The sequence below is a fragment of the Astyanax mexicanus genome, chromosome 2, assembly GCF_023375975.1.
Source record: "Astyanax mexicanus isolate ESR-SI-001 chromosome 2, AstMex3_surface, whole genome shotgun sequence".
Lineage (NCBI taxonomy): Eukaryota > Metazoa > Chordata > Actinopteri > Characiformes > Acestrorhamphidae > Astyanax > Astyanax mexicanus.
In genome coordinates, this window is record NC_064409.1 from 32,164,710 (window position 1) to 32,190,495 (window position 25,786).

The window sequence follows — 25,786 nt, forward strand, 5'->3', positions numbered from 1 at the left end:
TTTTGCCAGAAAACATCTTGATGATCTCCAAGACTTCTGGGAAAATTGCCCATTGCTCTGAGGAGCCTGAGGACTGAAGAGACAAAGTGTAACTTTTTCAGAAAAAGAACATCATAGCTACAGTAAAATATGGGGGTGGTAGTGTGATGGTCTGGGGCTGTTTTGCTGCTCCAGGACTTGCTGTGATAAATGGGACCATGAATTCCGCTGTCAACCAAAAGTCCTGAAAGAGAATGTCCGGCCATCAGTTTATGCTCAAAAACCCTCCAATGTGGCGGAATTACAACGATTCTGTAATGAAGAGTGGAGCCAAAGGTGCAGAGGTGGACGAGGAGCAGTCTCTTTAGGATCTTCATGAGATGTCATTGCCACCAATATTTTATTGCTCCGATTGCAATAAAATATAATTTTAAATAATACTCATTTCTTCATTTCGATCTGAACAAGCCTTAAGCAGCACTGTACTGCTGCTCAGTTTAAATATATTTTTTTGGGGGAAAAGAAGATTTGCTAAGCTGCCAAAGTTCTGTACAGAGATTCTGTAAAGAAAACTTGTTTTGGAACAGAAAACACTGAATCCATCCAACACATCCTGACTCCTATGCTCTTTTGCTTCATAAGGATCACACTGTATTTTGACAGATGCAGCATTTTATTAGACACGAGACAAAATGCACAGTTTGTTCTTAATATAACTGTACATATTTAGTTAATTAATAGTAAATGTATTTTAACTAAATATATGTTTACATAAACCTATAGATGTAAGTTATTACTTTTAAATGCGCTTTATATATATTTAAGATGGCTGTCACTAATACCAACAAAGCATAGTTGTGCTAAATTCCGTTCCCAGACAGATTCTGCCCCTCAATATTTAATTCAATATTTAATTATTTCATATGAAATATGAAATATGAAAATAATTATGAAATAATTAAATCTGTCAGCATCAACCATCAAATTCAGTGGCCTTACTCCGATTGGTTCAGACTGGTTTGTTAGATTGCGCAGTAAGTGATGATAGAGAGATTACAGATGCTGGAGAGCAGCTCTAACGCGCTTTCACTCGTTTTCTGTCTGCCAGCCTCCACTTCCAAACGCTCCGTCAAACTAGGCGCCGCGCTGTTTCTCAGATCGCCCATAAACTAAAGATTACAGCAATAGCGTGTGGAGGAACACATTTCAAAATAAAAGTCCCTTTCTCAATATCCAGTCAACTGCTGTGATATTCCCAGAATGAGCAAAAAATAAAAACTCTTTCAGTTGAAAAAAGAAAGACGGCCATTTGTCGGTTAAAAAAGTACTGGCAGATATTTAACAGCTATGCTGAATTCCGTTTCCACCCCCTGTGCGCACTCGCATCACTCTGCTGTATTAACAATCTGCAAAAAATGTCAATATATGTAAATAAATGTTGGCAATGTTATTATATCTGTACTGTTTACACGATTATACGTAAAGGATCTTATATAACTTTGATACTGTGTACTATATACGTAATAAATAATGCTAAATTAATGATGTATTATATTAATATATATTTACTTACAAATGAAGATGGTCTCCCGCTGTCGGACTCTTATTTTGAAATCCGAGTCGCTGTGTTTCTGTATTCCTGCACTCTCTCACACAGGATCCAGTCCTGCTAGGCGCTAATGGTTCAGAGTAAACAGCAGAAACATTTCATACATTAATCAGCGGGTCTGTGTGAGATGGAGGGACGGGAAACTACAGAAGGTAATAAACTGTGGGTTTATTCTGCACAGCTCTCTTCACTGCGCCTGTTTTAGAATACAGTGTCAACAGCTAAGCTGAGCTAACGTTAGCGCACTGAGCTCGTCTCTAAGGACAGTTTTACTGAATTAGTTCATTATAAAGGGCTTTGGCAGCTCAAACGTTTAACTTTTACTCTACAGTTTTTGTTGCTTATGCTCGCGTTAGGTTTCCTAAGAGTTATTGATTTGTCAGTTAGCCAGTGAACCTGACTGGTTACTAACTATTTAACCTAGCTAAGCTAACGTTAGCTTAGGTTACTTAAAGGGGTTAAATTGAGGTGCTTAGAGGCACAAGTTACGTCGTGATTAAAATAAGTAACTTTAACTTAACAAATTGCATTATACAGAGTGAATTATTATTGTTAATTATTTTTTATTATTATTAATATATAAACATGATTACACAAATTATTTATATATATCAATTTGAAATAAATGTGTTTAAATTGTTTGTAATTGTTATTAAATTTTACTTTCTGTCCTCTCCAGGCACCACACTGCCTCTGTCCTCTTTGCGCCTCCTGGTTCCACCTCTGCATTTGATGTCTGCGTTCATGTGGCAGGTTCTGCAGCAGAAAAACGTGCTGTATTATGGGAAACTGGAGGAGTTTGTGTCCATGGTCACTGAGACTATTCCCTGCCTGCTGACTTACAGACAGAGTGCACAGCTCATCCTGGGCCTGAGAGCAAGGGTGAGTTAGAATCGGACACCAGTTTGAGAGCATTTTATCATAAGTTTTTTGTAATGCGAAATAAACAAATTCTGCTTTTGTCTCAGCTGTTAGTTTTTTGTAGAGTTGTCCATTCAACTGATTAACTGTGTCAAAAGTATTCACATTCATTACTCAGATAGAAGTATAGCTACTAGGGTTTAAAATGCTTCTGTAGAAGCTGAAGTGTCAACTCAAGCTTTTTACCCTAGTAAAAGTACTGGACTCAAATTTGCTTAAAGTATAAAAGTAAAACTAATTACAATCAAATTCATTCTATCCTGATGGAGAGATTTTTTTCCCCGAATGACAGGAAGCCGGAATGAAAGCAAGCAGAAATGAAATAGGAGTAACAAGGCTGTATTTAAAATATACGGAGTAGAAAGTTCAGATAATTGTGTAAAAATATAGAAGTAAAAGTCATGTAAAAAAAAATAATTATTGCAGTATAGATAACCAAAATTTAATTTAAGTAAGGCAATGAAGTATTTGGACTTTGACACTTCTGGAACCCATTAGTCATAGATGCTCCAAGGCCTAAAATATTTACAAATAATGTACAGTGGCGTGAAAAGGTGTTAGCCCGTATCATAATTTCTTGATTTCTTGCATGTTTTTCCATTCACACTTAAATGTTTCAAATTATCGAACAAATTAAAATATTAGTCAAAGACAACACAAGTCAACGCAAATTCAGTTTTTATAAGACAAACATGGACAAAAAAAAGAGAATCATAAAGGGGAAAAACATTTTTCATGCCACTGTGTGGAAAGTGTCCATTGTTCCTAAACCGTATGCTGTGCGGCCATACCTGGTAGGATGGTTAAGACATGGGTGTGAATTCCATATCTCAGTCTCAGTGACTTGCTTAGAAAAGATTATTTCCGTCCATGAAGAACACACACAAAAAAATGGTGGTAGTTGCATTAAAATCAATAATGAAGAAAATCATTACAACATGAAAGGTGGGGATATGAGATTAGTGGTCATTATCTTTTGTAATATTGTTTGTGGTTTTTTTTTCCCCAGGTGGTGTTAGAGGTATTACAAGACTCTGTGGATATGAAAACTGTCTGCGCTCAGTTGGAGAGAATGCAACTCCCTGCATTTTCAGCTGAAAGTCAAGTAATAAAAGATTTATGGAAAACTTTAATCCTATTCATTCTTATGTTTCGACAAGTAGACTGTGGATGACGTTTTGTATTAGTGTAAAGTGCATTGTCAGTAATAAAAATACTTTGCCTCTTGATTTCATTTTGGTCTGGGTACATGGCCAATGATTAATCATACCAGCAAGAAAGTGTTGGTGGTTTGACTCTTCTTTCACTGTTTGTCTACCTTCTCAGAACATAGATTCAGATTTGACGCTGTCTGTGTTCAACTTCAAAGCACTGGTTCTTGCACTACTGAAAGACCCAGCAGAGAAAGCCTATTTCTTTCAGGTAAGCAGATTCTCAGTTATGCCTTCATGATCTTTAGGTGAAGATTTTGGTTCATATTCTTAAAGTCTTGTTCTTCTCATGATTTTCGGTTGAAGGTGGTTTTTCCTGTGGAATATGGTTTAAAGTTTGAGAAAGCCCTAAAGGAGCTAATGTGGGAGCTGCTGTCATCTCTGCAGAAATTACTTCCTGTTCCAGACTTTAAAAAGGTAAAAAAGGCAATGCACACTACAGAGGATGTTTTAAAATCTTTTTTTAAATAATTTTAAACTAATATAAATTTCAGTCTGCATTCTTAATTCACATTTGGTGTCTCATGTTTTTGTTAACAAAAAAGTAGAAGAAATTGTACATTTTTTAAATACTTTTTTAAGAAAATTTAAGTATAGAAAGTATTCAAAATTGAACAAGGCTCCTTTTTGAGCTATTCCCTATTCCTTTTCTATACCACAATAATTTGGTATTTATAGTTATTGGATTTATGCCTGTTGCAAATCCCATGTATTTATTATTTTTCTTTTAGAAACTGTATCAGTATCACATTGCATCTTTAAAATTTGTCTCTCACAGACATTGTCTTGGCTCACCCCTGCCCCTGCTGGTCTGGATGAATGCATGCAGTCAGAACCAGAATGCTTACAAGCTCTGTTACAGCACTATAAACTCATCAGCACAGAGGACAGTCAGTATTGGGCAAGAGGTTCCAAAATAGGTAAGATGTTTTTTTCTTGTTGAGTACACATAATTTATGTTAATTTACAAGTATTTGAAGAAAGGAACCAGGGAAAGATAAAAATAAGGAAATTCTACGAAAAATAAAATATATATTCAAGTTATTACACTACACTGTACAAAAAATATAAGAAAGTAAATAAATTGGCAATAAATTACTACTCTCCAAGTAAATGGGTTGGTGACTACTGGTTTATTTTTAAAGATTAGATAAGATCACCAGCAACACAAATTACTTTGTATTTCCCACTTCCATATTTCTATAAAAGCACTATCTTTGGACTTTACTGATGGTCAGTGATGGTTTGAAGAGACATGTCATCTGCTGGTCGAAAGTCAGTGCAGTGTCTACCAGAAGATTTTACAGCTTTTCCCTCTGCTGTCAACTTTTAGTTGTGGATTTCATTTTCCAACAAGACTTGGAACACTGTCCACGTTGCCAAAAGTACCAATTGGTCTTATATCATAATTAAATTTTTCTGAGACACTGATTGGGTTTTCATTGGCTGTAAGCCATAATCATCAACAATAAAAGAAATAAACGCTTAAAATAGATCACTCTGTGTTTAATACATCTATATAATATATGAGTTTTACATTTTAACTGAATTACTGAAACAAAATAACTTTTCAATTGTATTCTATTTTTTAAGATGCACCTATATATTACCAAGCAAGACAACTTCCCTTTCTGTTGCACTTTTCAGTTTATTTCTGAATACAGTCAGAGTTGGTTGGGGAAATGTTTTCTGTTTTGTGCGGCCCTCTAGGGGATCAATATTTGGAAGGTCACTGTGGGGAAAATCCAAAAAAAGTGTTTTTTTTCCTGCCTTCTCAGAGAAGCATAGACCTTAGATCAGGCAGAAAAGCTGTTCATAGGTTTTAAATGATTTTTGTGGTAAAATCACTCAAATAAAAAAAAATGCCACATGGAGCATGTATGTGAAAATGTTTAAAAGGTAAAATTGACTTTCTCTTTTTTGTTGAACTTGCAGCTAATCCTGTTTCCACATCAGGGGACTGTATTCTTTCTTCTCTTTCCATCCCTCCTTCAACACATGTGGCAGTGGCCACAGAGCCCATGGTCTACCACATCCAGCCAACCACAGTGACCATTCTGAGCCAGGGTACCCTGGGCCAGCTGGGTTCAGAGGCAATTATTGTGACTGACTACACTGAGGTTGAGTTGAGCAGTAATGAAGTGACTGATATCACAGAGGTCTGTCACACCCACACAGAGGAATCAGTGAGGAAATGTGTGGAGGTAAATAATGAGAGCAGCTCTGTAGTAACCATCCTCAGTGAGCAGGATGCTTCCGTAGAGGAAGAAGTTATTACTGCAAGCCAGCAGGTGGAATTCCAGGAGGAACTGCAGGGTATCAAAAACGAAGGGGAGCATAATAATATTAGTGAGAAATCTATGCAGTGTGACATCATAATGGAAATTCTGGGAGACGGAGAGAGATTAGGGTCCTTCAAAGCTGAACCTTTAGTAGAAAATAAGGTTGAGAAGAATAAGGAACATATTATGCTCACTACACAAGAAATGATATCAAATGATATTCACGAGGTTAGTCCAGAAGCTGACTCTACTCCTAAAAATACAGATAATAGCTTGCCTGTAGAAAGTGTAGTCCAAGCTGTACCGCCCCGACGGGGACGTGGCAGGCCGAGAAAAAATGCAGCACCCCAGGAAGTGGCTAAGACTGGAAGACGAAGAGGAAGGCCTCCATCAGTCAAAGCGGAGCAAGCCACAGAGCAAAAGTAAGAGATAAGAGAGCTGATGCCCGTAGTTATTATCCTTAATTACATTTTCAGTCATTTTAAGCTAATATTGTTAGCAAAATGAATGTTTTTTTTTTTTCCCAGGAAAAATAAAGAGGAGAGAGAAGACGGAGGTACAAAACCATTTTAGATTTTAGACCATGTATTTACTAGTTAATTCAGATTCTGTGCCATAATTGTGTATTAAATATTTTGATATACTGGTAGAATTAGGGGGCTGTACAACATACAACTTGCAACAATAGGAGAATGAAAATAATTATGTATTAAAAAAAATAGGCATATAGTTGGCATGATTGCATTTAGTAATAAGCTAATTGTCAGTAAACAGCTGCATAGACACACACTCACCGTATTATCATGGACACTAAAACACCTCTGTGCATTTTAGCCCAAAAAATTAACCCAGAGATTTTTTACTGAGTAGCATGAGCTCCTTTATATCTCACACTACAGTGTTTTATATTCTCCTGCTTTTGCCCTTTCAGATTCAGCATCCAACAAAATTCAAGCAGGCCAGGATGGTGTTGAGACTTCACCGAACTCTAAATGTCATCAATCAAGATTGAAAGTGAAGCCTGAATCTCCAGAAAACCCTCGTGCTCGCTACATCTGCAACACCTGTGGACGAAAATTTACCCGCACGTCTGACGTTCGACGTCATCAACTCACCCACACTGGCGAACGTCCCTTTCACTGCACACAATGTGACAAGACCTTCCAGCATTCTTGGGATCTTACTAAGCACTGCAAGAAGTTCCACGATGAGGCCTCCTTCTCTTGTTTGCTGTGCTCCAGCAGCTTTTTAAACCTGCGGGTCCTGACCTCTCACCACAAGAAGTGCCATACAAAAGAAGTCCTTCCCCTCTACTGCTCCATCTGCGGGGAGGTCAGCCCCAGTGTCAGCGCTCTTGTCGAGCACCGCAAGATGCACAGTGCCACCCACCAGTACAAGTGTGAGCAGTGTGGAAAAGGCTTTGACACTTTATTGGAACGCTCTGTTCATCGCCAGAACCACCGGAGGCACAGCAAGTACAAGTGCCCTCAGTGCGACAAGACATACACGCGGCAAGCAGATGTGAACAGACACCTACTGACGCACACGGGAGAACGGCCGCACCAGTGTGGCCTGTGCGGCAAGAGCTTTGCGCTTCGTGCTGGCCTGCAGAAGCACCAGCTAACGCACACTGGAGAGAAGCCCTACCGATGCGCATATTGTCCCAAAGCATTTAGCCTCATGTCTATTCTGAACAGGCATGAGCGCATGCACACAGGTGAGAGGCCCTACTTGTGTTCGCAGTGCGGGAAGAGCTTCCTTTCACTCGGTGAGCTAATCAAACACGACAAGTCGCACACGAACGAGAGACCTCACCTCTGCACCCAGTGCAGGAAGAGCTTCAAGACCAAAAGAGGGCTACGGGAGCACATGCTCAGGCACAGTGGCATACGACCATTCGCCTGCAAATACTGTGGCAAAAAGTTTACCAAGGCCTTTGCCTTAAACAGGCACCACCTAATGCACACTGGGGAAAGGCCCTTTGCGTGCACACACTGCGAGAAAACCTTTCTGAGCTCCACAGAATTGGTCCTCCACAAGCGCAATCACACTGGTGAGCGGCCCTACAACTGCTCAGAGTGTTCTCGTAAGTTCCGGAGCTCCTCTGAGTTGGCGAGGCACAAGCGTACCCACAGCAAGCTTAAGAGGATGTTTACATGCAGCTACTGCCCCAGAACTTTCCCCAATATGGGCAGACTGACACGCCACATAAGAGTCCACACAACGCCTAACCAAACCAGGTTCCCTGTGACTGTTAGCCATGTTGTAGAAGTGCAAGAATCTGTGCTTGCTGTAAACGAGGTGACTGAAGCACTGTTATAAACATAATTCGTCATGGACAACCTTGACAACTGTGATATATGTATTAAACAAATTCCAATTTATGTTTTTGGTGAATTGAAAGCTATCTAAAACTTTCCATTGACTTTATAAACATTCACTAGTATTGATAAATATGATGATTAATATTCTAAAAAATCGGTAAACTCACACACAGTACTAGTTTATTTTGTGATTTGCTTTATTACAAAAATGCTGAATATGCTGAGGTGTATTCTCTACTTATTTTCATATTGTGACTTTTTGCCAGTTCTGGTGTTTTGGCTGCAAGGTTATAAATAAAACAGTAGGCTTGTAACAAATTGTTGTGTTGTCATTAGTCTAAAGAGCTCATAAGCATGCATAAGACTGTAGCATGTGATTAGGTCTTTAAGTAAATAATGTATTTTTCCCCTCAGTACATTGTTTTTTTTTGAGTGTCTAGGCTAATGTAGTGATCATGTGCTCTTGAAATAATATTAACATCATGAGTTTATTATTTTTACTGTTTTCCCAAGACTCTGACCGGAAATTATCTTAACAAAGTTTGAATCTGAGCTCCGGGTCCGCTGCCCGCTTGGCGGCGCTGTGAGGAAACCCGGAGCAGAGTCTGGAGAGCTGAGGGTCAGGAGGTCAGGAGGGCTCGTTCAACAGCGCGGAGGATTATTCGGCCCGGACTGTTCAGAAGTTCACACTGGTACAGAAAAACAGGAGACTGTGTTATTAGTAACTGATGTAAAGACCCTCTCTGTGCAGAGTCTCAGTCTCTCCGCTGCAGCATGGAGGATCACTTATCCACACAGGGAGACACAGGTAGGAGAAATATAACTACTGCAGGAGAGGAGCTCAGAGCGGAGCATCAGCTCCTACTGACTCACTCTGAAGAACCGGTAATTTAGCGTCAGATAGTCCACCCGCCCGCCGCAGCACGAGCTGTAGAGAGACTGTAATAACTATATGATAAACTCAGGGTAACTTCAGCCTTCATCTCTCAGTCACACCAGTGTTTCATGCTGGGTGTAGTTAACTGGCCACCAGTTGGTGGGTGCTGGTGTTGGTTCAGTTCCTGACTGTCCATGTGAATTCCAGTTTGACGTTTGAACAGCAGCAGCAGCACTGAGTTATGCTGTCCATACACTACACAACTTAGAAAAGACTTTTAACAGACTAAAGACAAGTCACAGACTTTTTAGTCACAGAGTAAGATTTTACAAAGACTAGGGGTCACTATTTGCAAGACTACAACTATATTCTTTCTGAGATTATTTCCCATCATGCTTCTGGTGGAGTTTACATACAATACATATTACATATTACGTTACAAATAATGTGTAAATCAATACTGTGATTTATCAGATACTCACAACTTTCCCATCAGCAGTTTATTTTTCTGCCACACTGTTAATTTTTCTTTTTTCTTTTTTTTAAAGAATACATTTTGTGTTCAACTTTGCCTATAAGCCCCCCCCCCCCTTTTTTTTTGCTTTTTTAGCAAAGAATCACAGTTTCACTGCTATACATTTGCCTTTGTTTTAGATTTTACAATTAATGCAATAAAGAAACTCATTCTTGCAAAATGTGTATTTATTAAACTTGTTTGTATCAAAAACAACATTGCACAATAAGAGAAATTAGTGCAAAATAAAATAACTTAAAATATAATGACTTTAAAGTGCTACCTGTGTTTAAAATACTGTACATATTAAAGTAAGAACCATATAAACTGCAAAATGTTTTCTTTTTCAAATATTTTGTAAACAGTCACGTAAAATATTCATGCCTTGCTGCTTCCTATAGCTCTCCTATTGGTTGTTGATGTTGTTCACGTCACTTTTTGCTGATTCAAGTCTCAAGACTTACAATAATGTTAAACATGGTTGATTTTATCTGAACGCCAGGACGCGAAAATCGACTAAAGACAAGTCACAGACTTTTTAGTCAGAGTAAGATTTTACATAGACTGGGGGTCACTATTTGCAAGACTACAACTACAACATATACTCACACATACACACACACACTTATCTTTGTTATTGACTTTTTAAATTATTATTTAAAGTACATTTTTCCCCTTTTTTCTTCTTTTCTCTTTCTCTGTTGTTAATGTGTTTTGTTTACTGCAGGTTTTTATATTGTTTTATATTGTCTTTCTACCTAGATATTTTGCACATTTGAATTTTTGCACTTTAAATTGTGTAGTTTAAAAGTTTAAAAATGTAGCTTATATTAATTATATTGTGTGAGCAGACTGTTGTTTCAAGCATTTCACTGCAGGTCATACTGTGTATTACCATGCATGTGACAAATAAATTTGACTTTGACTTTGACTCTAGCAATTTTATCCCGGCTCTGAAAAATTACCAATGACTACTTTCTTCTTCAGGGCATTCCAAACATGTTGTTTTGGCTATGGACAATATTTGAAGATTTTTCATCTTCTTTCATCTTCTCTTCACAGTTGGTGGTTTTTCACCCATAGACAGCTCTCTGGTTTTCATGTTGGTTACTGCTCTAACTATAAATGCACAGTCTGCACAAATAAAACCTGAATCTGAAACTGAGTATGAACATTCAGCTCTGTTTAATGTTACTTCAGTCATTGTCTCAAAAGATTCATGTTTTAAAATCTGTTTTTAGGTCATGTGCCACTGTGCCTGTCCTCTCTGCGGCTCCTGGTCCCACCTCTCCGCCTCATGTCTGCAGTCATGTGGCGAGCCGTCCAGCACCGCGATGTAGCACAATATGGGATGCTGGCAGACTTTGTGTCCTTGGTTACTGAAGCTGTCCCAGAGCTGGTTAGTCACACACGGGGAGTTGAACTTATTCTGGGACTGCGAGCAAAAGTAAGAATGAATACAACTCATATAGCACACATCTTTAAATATGTGCTTGTGTTGCACATTCAATTTTATTCAATTTTATCCTCTACCTGTAGCTGATTTTAGAGTTGTGCCGCAGGGACGATCCAGTGGATATATATGCAATCCAGCCTCACCTCAACAGCATTCAGTTGTCCCTTCCTCTGGTGAAATTTGTAAGTGTAATGTATTTATTTAATAAAAGAGACCTTTTTTATGTACATTTTTGCCATAAATGCCTATGCACATGACATTAAAGGGGCTGTTGTTGGTCATGCAGGAGGACAGAACAGAAGTGGAGGAGACAGGAATTCACTTTGTGGAGCTGGTCCAGACGCTCATGAAAGATGCAACTGAAAGAGAACACTTCTTTCAGGTCTGAACTCTCTCAGGACATTACTTTCCAAGGGCTTTAGTGATAATTGTGCTAAACTATAATTTAGGGTTCTCTGTTTTGTTAAAATGTACGTACACTTTTGTTATTTTCATACAGATACTTATTGTATCATTTGGGTCCAGTAAGTGATTTGGGGATTTATAATAAATAAATTAACCAATTTATGCCCATAAATGAAAATGTTATTGGTCCAGGCCTGTCTAGTGCATGCCTAAAGGCTAGACATTTAGTTATGCTCTTTCTGTAATTTCACATTAATTGGTGATTTAGTATATGGGACTTTTCCCTGTTACTTACCAGTGGATGGCAAACTTCTGAAAGCTATTGCTCTTACTGGGCAACACAGTCTATTCACCTACATCTGAAGTAAAAAAAAAAGCCTCTGACTCAATGCTTTCTACATTCCCTGCTTCCTAATAAATCCTGCCTTTTTAAAATTGTGCTGAGAGAGAGTCTGTGACATCAAGGGTGGTTCTACTCTTCAAATGAAAGACTTAAAATAAGTTTCTGCTGCAACATTTTGAGGTTGTTTATTTTAAATATCGTAATAACCACTTGTTAAATTAAATGTCAATTTCCTTTGTGCAGAACGTGTTTCCAGTGGAATTTGGCCCTAACTATGATGCTGCAGTTCAGACGCTGATGTGGGATTTCTTGTCCAGATTGGAGAGCTTCCTGCCAATCCCTGATCTCCAGCAGGTAAATACTTTGAATCACGAAGCATTACGATCATTTTAATGTTTCTGCCTTTAAGTTGAAAAGAAGTCTTGAGAATAGGGTTGCAGCGGTAACCGGTTTCACGGTATACCATGGTATTAAAATGCACGGTTATCATACCGTGTGTGTTTGCTTATTACCGGTAAAACGCAAGCCAGCGGAGAAACTCACCCGCGCATGCGCAACTCTGCTCCGCTTCAGCTGCTCAGCACACAGCGGTGAGAACAGCAGAAAGTGCATCAGACTAAACAAATCTCCGTCCGCCTAAAAAAAGGCTAAACTAAAATCAGCAGTGTGGGACTATTTCAGAGACCCGCCGAACGCACCCGAGGATGGTTATCCGATTTATAATCAATGTGGCCGTAAAGTCACAGCTAAAGGTGGACATACGCCAAACCTGTTCCCCCATCTCCAAGAACATCACCCCGCCGTGCAGCGCAAAGTATGTGTTTAGTTTATAATTTTAATCTGAACATAAATAAAACCTCTTTGTAGTCGTGCACAACCCATGCGGTAAGCGCCCGCAAAAGCGCTGAGTTATCCGAAATTTGGGCACGCAGGTACAGGCGTGAAGTGTGTGCTACGACGGAGTCACGTGTCCGTGTAAAGGTCCTGGTCGGACTGGATGTGAAAGACGCCATTCATTTACATGCGTTAAATTTCAAATTCTGACGTGCCTGTTTTTCATGTGTTAAAACCAGACTCGGTGTGAAAGCCTTAAAATAGAAATCTCTATTGTGAGGATCATGTCAGAAATAAATCCCCTCTTTCTGCAGTATCTGGTTATATACCAACTCGGCAGTAAAACGGACGTTTACAACAGTTGTTGATCAGACACTGACCCAGGCTCAGTTTATCAGATATTAAATAATTTAAACTTAAGTAATTGTACTGAATAGTTTAAACACAGGATCTTTACTTCTTAGAGGACATGTAATGTGTGACACGTGTGTGTGTGTGTGTGTGTGTGTGTGTGTGTGTGTGTGTGTGTATATATATATATATATATATATATATATATATATATATATATATATATATATATATATTACACCCTTAATGACCTTAAGAGTAGTGGAAAAACCTGGTTTCCTTCACCTAATGGTGTACAGTTTATTTTTTTCAAGGAGACATTATCTATATAGTTGTTCCAGGTTTCTACAATAAATAGTTAATTGAACAAAAAACCTTAGTTGTAATTTCTTTAAGGGTCAGTTTAATAATATATGTAACAAACTGTGATACCGTGATAACCGTGATACCGCGGTATTTTCTGAGACGGTTATCATACCGTGAAAATCTCATACCGTTGCAACCCTACTTGAGAATAGATTTCCATTTAAAATATGTATTTCCTGAGAAGTGCCAAATGTTTAATGTCTGTAAATATTCATAAGATTCTTCTGTATGTGTTTGATGTGTCAGACAGTGGCTTGGCTCAGCTCTGAGTCTTCTGCTTTAAAAGACTGTGAAGAATCTCTCAGTAATCCAGATAACCTCAAGTCACTGCTCCATCATCATAAGTGCCTCGGGCACGTAGACTCTTTTGGTAGGTTTTATTATTTCAGTTTCATGATGTTGCTGTTACTGGCATTTTTCTGCTTCCAAAACTAATGTCGTGACTATAGCAAGTGCAAACACTGTTTGGATCAGGATGGCTAATTTATTAATCAAGTTACAAACAGCTTGCTTATGAGCTGGTGGGTTTTGTCTTTAAAATACACACAATTCTTTGGTTGTTCTCTTTAAGTCCATTTTCCTCATGTTCTTGCATATCTAATGCAGAAAGTCTAAGGTCAGGCGATTAATTAAATATACCATGTGATCACACTGGTTGTTGTAGTGGCTTTTCTCTTTTTCTGGAAGTGGGAAACTTTTTCTCCTGATCCTAACACTGTTTTTTTAGTTTCTCTGATATAAGGTATAAGGTATATTTATTTATAAGGTATATTTATTAACAGAATGAAATAATTAGTGACATTTTAGATTTTTAGAAGGTTAAGTAAGATATTCATGTGAACAGCACATCATAACACAAATAATTGGCAACACAGTTTAAAATGGTAATTAATATATAAATTATAGTAGTCAAAAATATTATATTTCTAAATCTATATCTTTTAGCAGCTTTATTCGCTTTATTGCACCACTAACTTAAGTAAAACAAATACAGTCACAGATACATTCATTAAACTTACAAATTCTAATAAAACTTCTTATCAACTTCTCAGCCTCTTCACCACCCCTCATTACGACTGACTGCATTCTCTCTGCTCTGGCTGGAAAAAGAGGCCACATGGATCAGCTGAGCACAGACCACTGTATGTTAAACCCACCTGATGACTCCGTTCCCTCTCATATTCCTGTATGTGTGGTGGACGGGACAGATATAGAGACAGTGGTGGTCGTGTCCGAATGGACTGAGATTGAATTAGATGTCAACCAAGATGAAGAGTCCCCTTCAGACGTGGAAGCCAGAGAGGACAGTAACAGTGCACAACATGCTTCTGACTCTGAACAGAGAGAACTACGGTCTGAGGGTGGTGAAGTCTTTGAGGGAGGTGAAGTTGTGATGTTGGGAAAGAGCTCTGAGAATGTTTTAGGAGAATCTGAAGTACGCTGTAAAGAAGAGGAGTCCTCTCTTGATTGTCCAGAAGTGGATGAGAGTCCGTGTCACGTGACTTCAGTGGCAGAAAAGTTGAACTGTGACGGTGTGGAGGGACAGAGTCTGTCCTCTAATGCCATTACCACTCTGAAGTCTAAACACACTGCACCTGTATGTTCATCTGAGGATGCTGCTGTACCTGCACTCTTCTCTGGGACCCGGAGATCAGCTCGAAAACCTAAGAAGACTTGGAAGATTAAGATGGTGAATCTCCAAAAGCAGAAAAGAAAGTCTGCAACCCTGAAAGTGGGAACGGCTCAAAAGGGAACTACAAAAAATACAGCGTTTTCCCTGGCAAATTCCAAATCACCTACCTCAAATAACAGGTTTGGATACATTAGTTTATTTTTGTTGTTTTAAGTTTGATTTTGTTTCTGCAGTACATGATCCTTTTCCTTAACTTTGAATGACCCAGTACTAAAGTACTGAAGCTTTTTTTTTTTTTTTATGAGAAGGGCAATCCAGCTATTCATGCATCCCAGCAATAGTTGTGATCTTCTCTCAATAAGGCCATTAGGCTCTATAAAGATTTGCAAGTACATTTAAAATATACTCTGTATAAAGTCTTAATACAGTTAGTTGTTAAATTTTCTCTTTAAAATTACACATTTTACACATTCGCAATAAAAAAATATAGATTTTTTTTTAAAACAATAATGATAAATGTTTTTTATCTAAATAAAACTGAGTGGGAAATCTTCTTTACAGCTCAGCATGTTCTACTTTTTATGTACAGAAATCCAAATAATTTTAGTAATATTATTATCCTATTTTTTTGTCTATTGAAAATCTAAAGTAGTTTTTCTTCCGGCGCTGCTTGAGTGGCAGCTCTTTGTGAGCTTTTTCTCTTGTTTTTCTCTCTTTATATAGAACTCTTTTATTATTATTTGTTTATATTTTTCTGACCTGTTTCTTCGTCCTTTCCTCTGTACAACTGTAACATTGTAAATTCCCCCATTGTGGGATTAATAAAGGATTATTTTATCTTATCTTATCAATTTAAAGGGATGCTGCTGAACCACCTGAAGCGTCTCCTGCTCCTGTGTCAAATGAAGGAATTTCAGGTTGTTTTATTCACATATTTATTCTGCACATACTATACAGCTGCATAAATGTACCTTTAAGCTTGTTCAGTAAAATGCTCAATATTGATGTGCCATTAAAGCTTTTGTGTTGTTTTTTTTCTTTGCCTTTGTTTCCTTAGATGTCTTCTCCTGTCCCCAGTGCTCGTTCACCCACACTCAAGAGAGATACTTGAAAAGCCATATCAAAAAGATCCACTCTGTACCTGCGGAGGAGAGCAGTAAAGAGCCACACCTGTGCCCGATATGTGGTAAAGGCTTCCGCTTCCCCGGCATGCTGAAAGCCCACAAGCGCACCCACACGGGTGAGCGCCCTTTCCAGTGCACAGCTTCTCACTGTGGCCGCCGCTTTTCGCACATTCAGGCTTTGCGCCGTCATCGGCTCACGCACGTGCCCAAAGCCTCTCATAAAGCTCCTCAGGAAGAAGTGATGGAGAATGAGGAGGCTCAGAGCCAAGAGAGCGAAATGTATGACTGCCTCTACTGCTGGGAAAGCTTCAGCTCACTCAGCGCTCGCCGGGACCACCACAAGACCCACTCCGAGAAGGAGGTGAACCGCTGCAGCGACTGTGGTAAGTTGCTGAGCTGCCAGGCTGCTCTCATCAGGCACAAGCGAGGCCACCTGGAGAACCAGCCACACAAGTGCACTATCTGTGACGCAAGCTTCTCGAACCTGACCAGCTTCAAGCGTCACATGCTCACCCACAAGTCTGAGAGGCCGTACCACTGCAGCTGCGGCAAGGGCTTTACCTACAGGGGCGCCCTGCTATCCCATCAGCGCACCCACACAGCCGAGAGGCCCTACTGCTGCCCCCACTGCAGCAAGACCTTCCTTTATCCTGGGGCACTGAGGAAGCATGAGTGGACCCATTCTAAAGAAAAGCCCTACCTGTGCTCACACTGTGGCAAAAGCTTCAAAAGGGAAAGGACACTGCGTGCTCACATGGCTGGACACACCACAGAGAAAATCTTCAAGTGCTCCCTCTGTGACAAAACGTTCGCCTACAAGGCCAGCCTTACCAGGCACGAGCTCACCCACACCGGCGAGAGGCCTTTTCTCTGCTCAGAATGCGGCAAGACCTTTTTCTCTTTCGGTGAACTACTGAAGCACCAGCGCTATCACACGGGACACAAGCCCTTCCAGTGCGCGCACTGCGACAAGAGCTTCACGCAAGCCTGCTACCTCCAGCTGCACACCCGCTACCACACCGGAGTGCGTCCTTACACCTGCTCTCAGTGCGGCAAAAGCTTCTTCACGTCCTGTCGGCTCAAAAGACACATGCAGATCCATACAGGGGACAAGCCTTTTGAGTGCAGGGAGTGTGGGAAGAAATTCAGGCAGGCGTACGTGCTCAAAGTGCATCAGCGGATCCATGGAGGAGGCAGAACTGAGAGTGTCCTAACCGATAATTTGTTTTGAGATTTTTTTTTTTGAACAGACAATAACATCTTTGACACGTTTATTTGCATTTTCATTTCAATATTTCAATATTTTCAAGTGGCCCAAATCATGGAAAAATGTTTTCCTTGCTTTTTTTTTAATGTACAGTGCAAACATTGTGGAAACTTTGTGGAAACTAACTCTGGTTTAAGTTCAGAAAAAACATCAGATGCTCTTCTTTGTTGCTGATTCAGCTTAGCACAATTTAGCTCTACTTGTTTACATTGAACAGAAACTTTATACAAAGCATCAAGTAAAAATGAAATAAATTTGCATATGCCAGTCATAAAGACTGAGGAATAATGAGAGAGAAATTGTAATGTAGAATTAAGTTATGAAGAAAAATCTTGGGTATTGGCCCTTTAATATATAATTAACAAATGTCATATTTTCATTTGGTAGCTGAAGCTTGTGATAGTATTGAACTGAACTTTTAACTTTGTGTTAAATTATTTTACCTTATTGTGTTCACTGCAAATATGTAAAAGTAACATGCTTCCTTGCAATGGTCATCAGCATTTTTTTTTTATATAAATATTAGTTTCTGACCTGATTGTCCAGCAGGGACTTACCGGTAATTTTCTGGTAGCACTGCCCTTTGTTTTTTGTTTTTGGACTGGGTGTAGTAGGCACAAATGACTGTTGATATGACTACAATATAAGAGAACATTAGTTAAACATTTCAGCTGATGTGATCGAGATAGCAGAAGTGTATTTTTTCACTCTTTATAAAAAGGACCATTAAAACACTTCACCTAATATGAGGACAATCAAGTTGGCTATCAGGCTTGAAAACCTGTTTGCCTCACAATAGGAAACAACATTACAAAGAAACTGGTCTCAGATGAGTTTGAAAGAGCAACATTCAGCGGGATGGACTCGTGGTCCACAGTGTTAAAAGGTTGGTCTAGATTAAAGTCTATGGACCCTAATCTACACAAAAGTGGTGGGGTAAAATCAAGACTTTATTCAATCTGTGTGGATTCTACAATAGCCGTGTAACTGATGTTAAAACTAATATATTTGCAATTTTGTTGGCTTTAAAATAAATGTTACGTTTTTAATAAAATCTGTGAGATTATGTACAAACAGAAGAAAAGGTAAGAGCATTATTTACAACAGAGCTTATAAAATCAGCCACACATTCTAAACTGCTTTGTTCTCTAGTACCACACTTAAAGAATTGACCTGTAGACCACCAGAAAGTAACAAGAAACAAGCTCACTTTCCTACTGTGAACCACAAAACAGCTAGCTAGAAAACAAATGAAACAAAATAACTAACTACTATACATGTCTCTGGCCAATAACCAAATGCCTTGGGAGGTGGCCACCCTCTAGCCTAAAGATACTAAACAGACAGTGTGTCCCAATTCAGGGGCTGCATCCTTCGAAGGACTCATTTGAAGGCCAATTACGTCACAGCGGTGCCACTAAGCTGTCCCATTTCGAAGACTCCTTCAAATGTGGCCTTCTTTTCCTCGGGAATGAAGGATGCACCGGGTGTATCCTTCACAGCCTACAGTATCCCAAGATTCATTGCGTGCCGGCTTATTTCAGAACGAAAAGGGCGGTGTCAGCAGAGGAGTCGGCTGTATTATGTACAGGTGCTGGTCAACGAATTAGAATAATTTGAAATAGTGCAATCATGAAATTCTTTGAATGCATTTTTTGTGCAGAAAGCAAATCAGGTGTTCACTGCACCTGTCCTACTCGTTAGACTAATCACAGAACTCGTTACCTGTAAAAAAATTTGCTCAGCTGAGCTTTCCAAAAGGCCCATTTAGGCCATTTAACTGTGACACTGTTGTTTTATTGAATTAGAATAATGGAGAAACCGTTTCATTGAATTAGAATAATTTTTATTATAATTACAATCATCACTTTCTCAGTATTTTGTGGCTGCCCCCTTGGCTTGTATGACTGCCTGAAGTCTCCGCGGCATCGATTTGACGAGCTTGTCGCAAGTTTCCGCACTCACAGCTTCCCAGGCAGTGGCGATGTTCTGCTTCAGTTGGTCCAGCGTAGTAGGCTTTCTGTCGCGAATTTTCCGCTTGACGATGGCCCAAAGGTTTTCAATGACATTGAGGTCAGGCGAGTTGGCTGGCCATGCCAAAACTTCAAGCTGTTTTTTAGTGAACCAATCTTTGGTCGACTTTGCCGCATGAGCCGGTGCAAGATCCTGTTGAAATATGAAGTCTTCTTCGCCGAACTGTTCCTCACCAGTCGGAATCAGGAACGTTTCCAGAACATCTTGATATACGGCAGCATTGACAGTCTTCTTGAGGAAGCAGAGTTTCCCTACACCTCGAGCGGACATGCATCCCCAGACCATAACGCTCTGGGGAAACTTGACGGATCTTTTCACGCACTCGTGGTTGTAGGTTTTGCCACCACGACGCCAGACACGAGGACCTTGGTCACCGAAGGAGATGCAGAAGCGTGATTCGTCACTGAAGACCACTTTCTGCCAGTCTTCAGCAGTCCACTTGCCGTGTTCTTTGGCCCACTTCAGCCGTTTCTCCATTTGTTTCTTGTTCAGCATCGGTTTTACTGCTGGAACGCGAGATTTGAAGCCGAGTTCGCGCAGACGACGGTAAGTGGTTGATCTGGAGACGTCAGCGCCGGTCTGCTTGTTCCACAAGTCGGTGAGCTCGGAAGTGGACTTGAACCGGTTGCTGACTGCGATCTTTCTCAGCTGCTTGTTGTCGCGAGCAGAAGTTTTTCGGACACCGGAACAGTTGGTGCGCTTGCTGCAGTTTTTCTTGAGAGCTTTGCAGACGGAAGACTGGCTGATGCCGAGCTGCTCAGCAATTTTAGTTTGGGTCAAGCCTTGTTGGCGAAGGGCTTGAATTTGAGCCACTATTCCGGTTGAGAGGTCGCGCTGCTTACCCATGATTGATTTTACAACTTAGAAATTCTACTCAACCCTGACTTTATACTGCACAGTGAACACTCTTCACAGAAAACAAAAATTCAAGCATTTATTCTAATTCAATGAAACGGTTTCTCCATTATTCTAATTCAATAAAACAACAGTGTCACAGTTAAATGGCCTAAATGGGCCTTTTGGAAAGCTCAGCTGAGCAAATTCTTTTCCAGGTAACGAGTTCTGTGATTAGTCTAACGAGTAGGACAGGTGCGGTGAACACCTGATTTGCTTTCTGCACAAAAAATGCATTCAAAGAATTTCATGATTGCACTATTTCAAATTATTCTAATTCGTTGACCAGCACCTGTAGTATATGTAGTATTATGTAGTTTATAGATATATAAATACTTATAGATAATATAAATATTATTTATATATTATATCATTTATATTATTTAGTTTATATATATATATATATATATATATATATATATCGGTGGCGGGTAGAATCTCAAACAGGAAACAGGAAATACTCCGTGTCCCATTTCAGTAGAGCCGCTGCAGCCTACCCATCCTTCGAAGGATGCAGCCCCTGAATTGGGACACACTGAGAGACTGCTGTAGGATAAGATTGGAGGACTAAATATTTGATTATAGACACCCCACAATACACACTGCACAATTAATGTTTACAGTCCCCCTGAAGTCAGGAGACTTCTTGCCTTTGTTGGAAAGAGCAAGTCTGCTTCATAATCGGTCAGATTACCCTATAGTGGTTACATTAGGGAACATACAGGTACAATATCTGAGTTCTAACATAAGAGGTTAAAACCAAGCAACGAAAAACACAGCACATGGCATGACTACAGTTCTTTCTCTCTGGCATCAATTTTGGTTCCTGCATTTTATTTATTTTTTTCCATTGCTAAAACACAATTTTGTAAAATAGGCTGGTTTTATCCAACCACAATTCACAAAACCACACATCCAAATTTTCAGATTTTCAGTAAGCTTTGCCATAATACTAAAGTAGTTCGAATTGTAGGAAGTTCTTCAGATTGTTCACATGCACAGAAATACTTTGCCTTAGTCACCACCTGGATTTAAGTAAGTAAATGATGTGGGGTTGATGCTACAGTTGCTCAGGTCTAGGTTCAGCAACAGTATGTGCTGAAAGAATGAATATACTAAATATAGACCAGGTTACAGGGGGTGCCAATGCCAGGATTGTGAATGGAATTGTGAAGAAGTGGTTAAGAGAGCATGAGCTCATCATTTTCACACATGGATTGTTCACCACCTGTCTCTGTAGTGTCTTTCACTGTTGTTGTAAAAAAGGTGCTAATCTGTGGTATTTTTAAAGTGCTTAACTCCTAATTAAAGTGGTAACAGGTAATTATTAATAATAATAATTAAATTATTAAACTAAATGTAAGTTTATTGGTAACAAAAATTATTTCCCAGACGTATCATATCCACGCTCTGGTTTCAGCCTGCATGGCTCCTACATCTTCACGTGTGAACAAATGTAATTCCTCATTTGTACAGTTGTCAGCAGATGTCAGCACTGCGCTATTTTCTAAATGCAGTTACTTCTTTTTAAGCTTGTATACTCCTTGTAGCAGTATTTACAGTGGTAGTAACTCTGTAGAGTCAGAAATGTAGTGTTGTAGAGTGTAGAGTTGTACATCATATATACAGTCTTTTTAAAAATTTAATTAAGACAACTAGCCCCAGTGCAGAGTGGGCTTATCAGAAGTGTAAGAAACCTGGGGTTGAGAAATCCCCCTCCATTTTCTAAATGAAGTATTTGACCCGTGGTGGATGTCAAGTTGCATGTAGCTGTTAATGGCTTTTCAGAAAAAGCGCTGCTGATTGCAGAAAGCTTTTCGAGCCTTCTCCATCAACAAAACGGCAAAAATCAATACAACACCCTCAAAACACAAAGGCGCAAAGGGCAGATGCCGGTGGGAGCCAGTGCTGAGTTTCTCTACTCGCTCTGCCCATCTCACAGCTTTGGAGTCCAGCTGGGAGATCAGAAAGAGCAGAATGACTCTACTGCCCTGCTGCTGTGCACTGACCTTCTGCCTTCAGCAGTGCTCTGGATGGGAGTTGCCCTTTTGCTATGAAATACAGCCAGCTGTCTCTCCCAGCCTCTGAACTTGAGAGGTCTGCTTTTATTTATTTGATTTCATTAAAAAGCTGAATTCCCATTGCCAACTGAGAATCATGGAGTAATGTGACTCCTGCTCATTCGTTGTTTCATCTGAAATCAAAGGAATTAAAAATAATTTCAGAATTCAGTGACCAGAGCTTTCGTGAGGTCAGGACATAATAGATGTATTGGATGGCACATCATTGTTCCACTGGCATTATGAATGGTACCAGTAGGTTAATATGTATCTGCGCCAAAGAGTCAATCTTTTTGTAATACTTCTCTACAAGAAATATATGAGGTTTGTGTGTGCTTTTTCAGATCTGTGTCAACAATTAATGAAAATGTATGCATAACGCATTCTTAGGCAGGGTGTTCCAAAACTGTTGGACATATGCTCTGACATGATTTGCGATTGCGGCTGTGTGTGTACATAATTTAAACACACAAACTGTCCCTTAGACTGTGCCAAAATTTCTTGATGAACAGACCAATAGAAATTCTTTAATATAGCCCGAAATAAGCTCTTTTTACATTGACTTCCAATGAAAGTTTAGAAGGTTTGTTCCCTCTCCTGTAAAGTTGGTGTTTTGGAGATACTTGTTTTTCATTGAACAACGGCGATATAAGTCTAAGTCTCGCCTTGAGTCTGATGTTAAGCGAAGTTTACGGGTTAACTTTTCCTAGCACTTAGTGCCGTGTCTTTATAACTAAGGCTATATCTCTGAAAACATTTTGTCCCTTGATTTTTAAAGCTGTAAAATTTACTGTGGTTGAGGGGTGATCGGGGGTGAAGGCAGGTAGGCATTTTCTGCTGCAGTGCTGTTAGCCAATCAGAAGTGATATGTTTGCATGTATGAATATTCATGAGGAAGAGCTAAATGCTGTCTTTCTTCAGAGACCAGTAATTCAGTGATCTAATGCAGGGCTAAACAGAAACACCTAAGCACAAAAATGGCTCATGTGACATTCATTCATACTAGAGACCACAACTAGACATTTTAAAATGAATAAAAAAAATGATGAAAATGAGACCTTGAAGCCGATTAGAAGCCCCCAGCATTGAGCTGTGAAGCAGGGGAACTGTCCCCATCCAATAAAGTAGGGATGGGTTGGTGATGGGGTTGGGTGGAGATCATCATTAATAGCTGAGTGCAGTCAAATCCTTATAGCAATGCTCCAAAATCTAGTAGAAGGCATTCTCAGGACAGTAGAGACAGTTACTCCAGAAAAAGAAGAATTCTTCTTTTTTCCTACACTTTCACAATTTTACAGAATACAGAGCCTTGCATGGCTAGTTTTACAGATTGTTCAGTGGAGAGCATGATTCATGCTTTCGCCAGTTTTAGAATGATTAGGTCATTTTCTGAATTAATTTAAACTTCTGGAAATTAAAAGGCAGAGCAATTAACATGTGCTCTAATTGCTGAGTTCTGGCTGGAAGAACTGAATCTCCTGTGGCTCTGAGGCCGAGCTGCCTTTACATACTTGCAGCAGGCTGAACTGTTAAAGAACCAGTTATCAGCAGCAGCGTAATTAAAGTGACAGAGGAGTGAAGGAGGGCAAATACACTGCTTAAGATTATAAGTCTAGCACTATAGAGCAACGCTTTTAACCACGACAAAAAGCCAGAAACAATTACATTACAACCTAAAATACTTTTTATTATTTTTTGCTATTTCATTGGCTGAGTTATTAGTGATTTAAAAGGTAAATCACCAACAGTTGGCACTACACAGACAAATCCATTTTTTGAAATAAGAGAATATGAGCTTTATTACTATCTTTGAATGTGAGTGTATGGTGTAAAGCTTTAGTACGGAATTCAGTTGTTAAATAAGCAGTACAGAGTCATTTGAAATATATATTTCCCTGAAATAGCATTTGACATTTGGCTTTATTGGCAAAATGATTTTTCACTGTCTTACTTTTGACTTCTGAGGTTGCTCATAATGAGGATACACTACCATTTTACAATTTTCTTAGTACTTAAGAAGTGTCTTGATCTGCTGCTTTTGTACTACTAAAGCTATTTTTTTTTATTAAACACTGCTCTTCCAAAACACATGTATTCTGTCAGTTGGTGTTTTAATGATGGTGGTGCAGAATGCTGTCTAACATGTGGGTAGCGCTCTGGAAAGGCCACATCATGTGATTTACATCATGGTCATCTTTATAAATCCTTTCAGTGACTGTTGTTCCCTTTGGATGGGGTAACTGTCATGCTGGAAAATACCTTTTTCATCAGAATATCAGTGTTGCAACAAAGAATAATGGTGGTCAATAATTACATTATATTGATTTTTCTCTTTATAAAGCTAAGTGGACCAGACCTATGCCAGCAAATGCCCCCACTGCTTAACACACACATTAGTATATATATATGGAGAAGGATGACTTACAGTGGCTTGCAAAAGTATTCATATCCCTTAAACATTTTCACATTTCGTCACCTTACAACCACACACTTAAATGTATTTTGTTGGTAGCACATAATTGTGAAGTGGAACAAAAATGATACGTGGTTTTAAAAAAATTAGTAAAAACAAAATCCTGAAAAGAGGGGATTCTTAACCTGGGTGTTCTGACATCTAACTTATTATGTTGAGATGACAAAATACAATCATCTGCCTTTCTTGACCTTCTGGACTTTCTAAAGAGCAGAACAGAATAAACAGAGGACAGAAAAGTGACAATCATTTTCTTTTTCCCGACATTTTCACTTTAATTTATCACTGTTTAAAATAGTTTTAAAAAGGTTTATTAAGAAGGTTGCGGTCTCTTTTTTATTACATTCATAGTGTAGAAGTTTATGTAAACAAAATAATACATTTAATATTAAAGAACATTATAAACATAAAAACAATTAGGAATGTAACTATGATAATTGGATTACATGGACATGTAAAACATGGATGGATTCCCCTTTATCTCCCCTTTTAACACAGTTTATAGATATCTAGCACTGTTCTTGTATGAGTAAACACATCCTAAAAGCCTTTTTTAAAGTTCCTGTTCCTTAAAAAAAAATAATTTATGAAAAAAATAAACTCAGTTACTTGTAGCACACTGAAAGCCTTGCAGCACAAGGCCACAGTTCCCACTCTCATCACATTATCTTGCCTCACTTCACATCTCAGACAATCAATTACTTGGATGAATTAATCCGTTAATACCCAAAGTTGGAAACTGCATCTGCGCACATACAACCCCAGTAAACCAGATTAACAGAGAGTTATTGAACTCCAGAGTCAGGCTAAGACACTTTTCTGTGAAGTA

General features: G+C 39.1%; 2 protein-coding genes across 2 annotated transcripts in view; both read left to right on the plus strand.

Moving 5' to 3' along the window:
• si:dkey-14d8.1 (zinc finger protein 502) overlaps positions 1 to 25,786 on the plus strand; it is a 127,323-nt gene that overhangs the window by 45,655 nt on the left and 55,882 nt on the right. The gene's annotated exons all lie outside the window — the stretch shown is intronic.
• On the plus strand, positions 1,589 to 17,501 carry si:dkey-14k9.3 (C2H2-type zinc finger protein). The gene is made up of 18 exons (XM_049474586.1): positions 1,589 to 1,740; positions 2,268 to 2,470; positions 3,519 to 3,614; positions 3,836 to 3,931; positions 4,027 to 4,137; positions 4,499 to 4,640; positions 5,656 to 6,424; positions 6,530 to 6,558; positions 6,934 to 8,319; positions 8,854 to 9,018; positions 10,959 to 11,164; positions 11,257 to 11,355; positions 11,460 to 11,555; positions 12,165 to 12,275; positions 13,719 to 13,842; positions 14,525 to 15,284; positions 15,964 to 16,022; positions 16,163 to 17,501. Exons 1-18 carry the CDS (start codon positions 1,716 to 1,718, stop codon positions 17,458 to 17,460), a joined length of 5,775 nt encoding a protein of 1,924 aa, XP_049330543.1. The 5' UTR covers positions 1,589 to 1,715; the 3' UTR covers positions 17,461 to 17,501.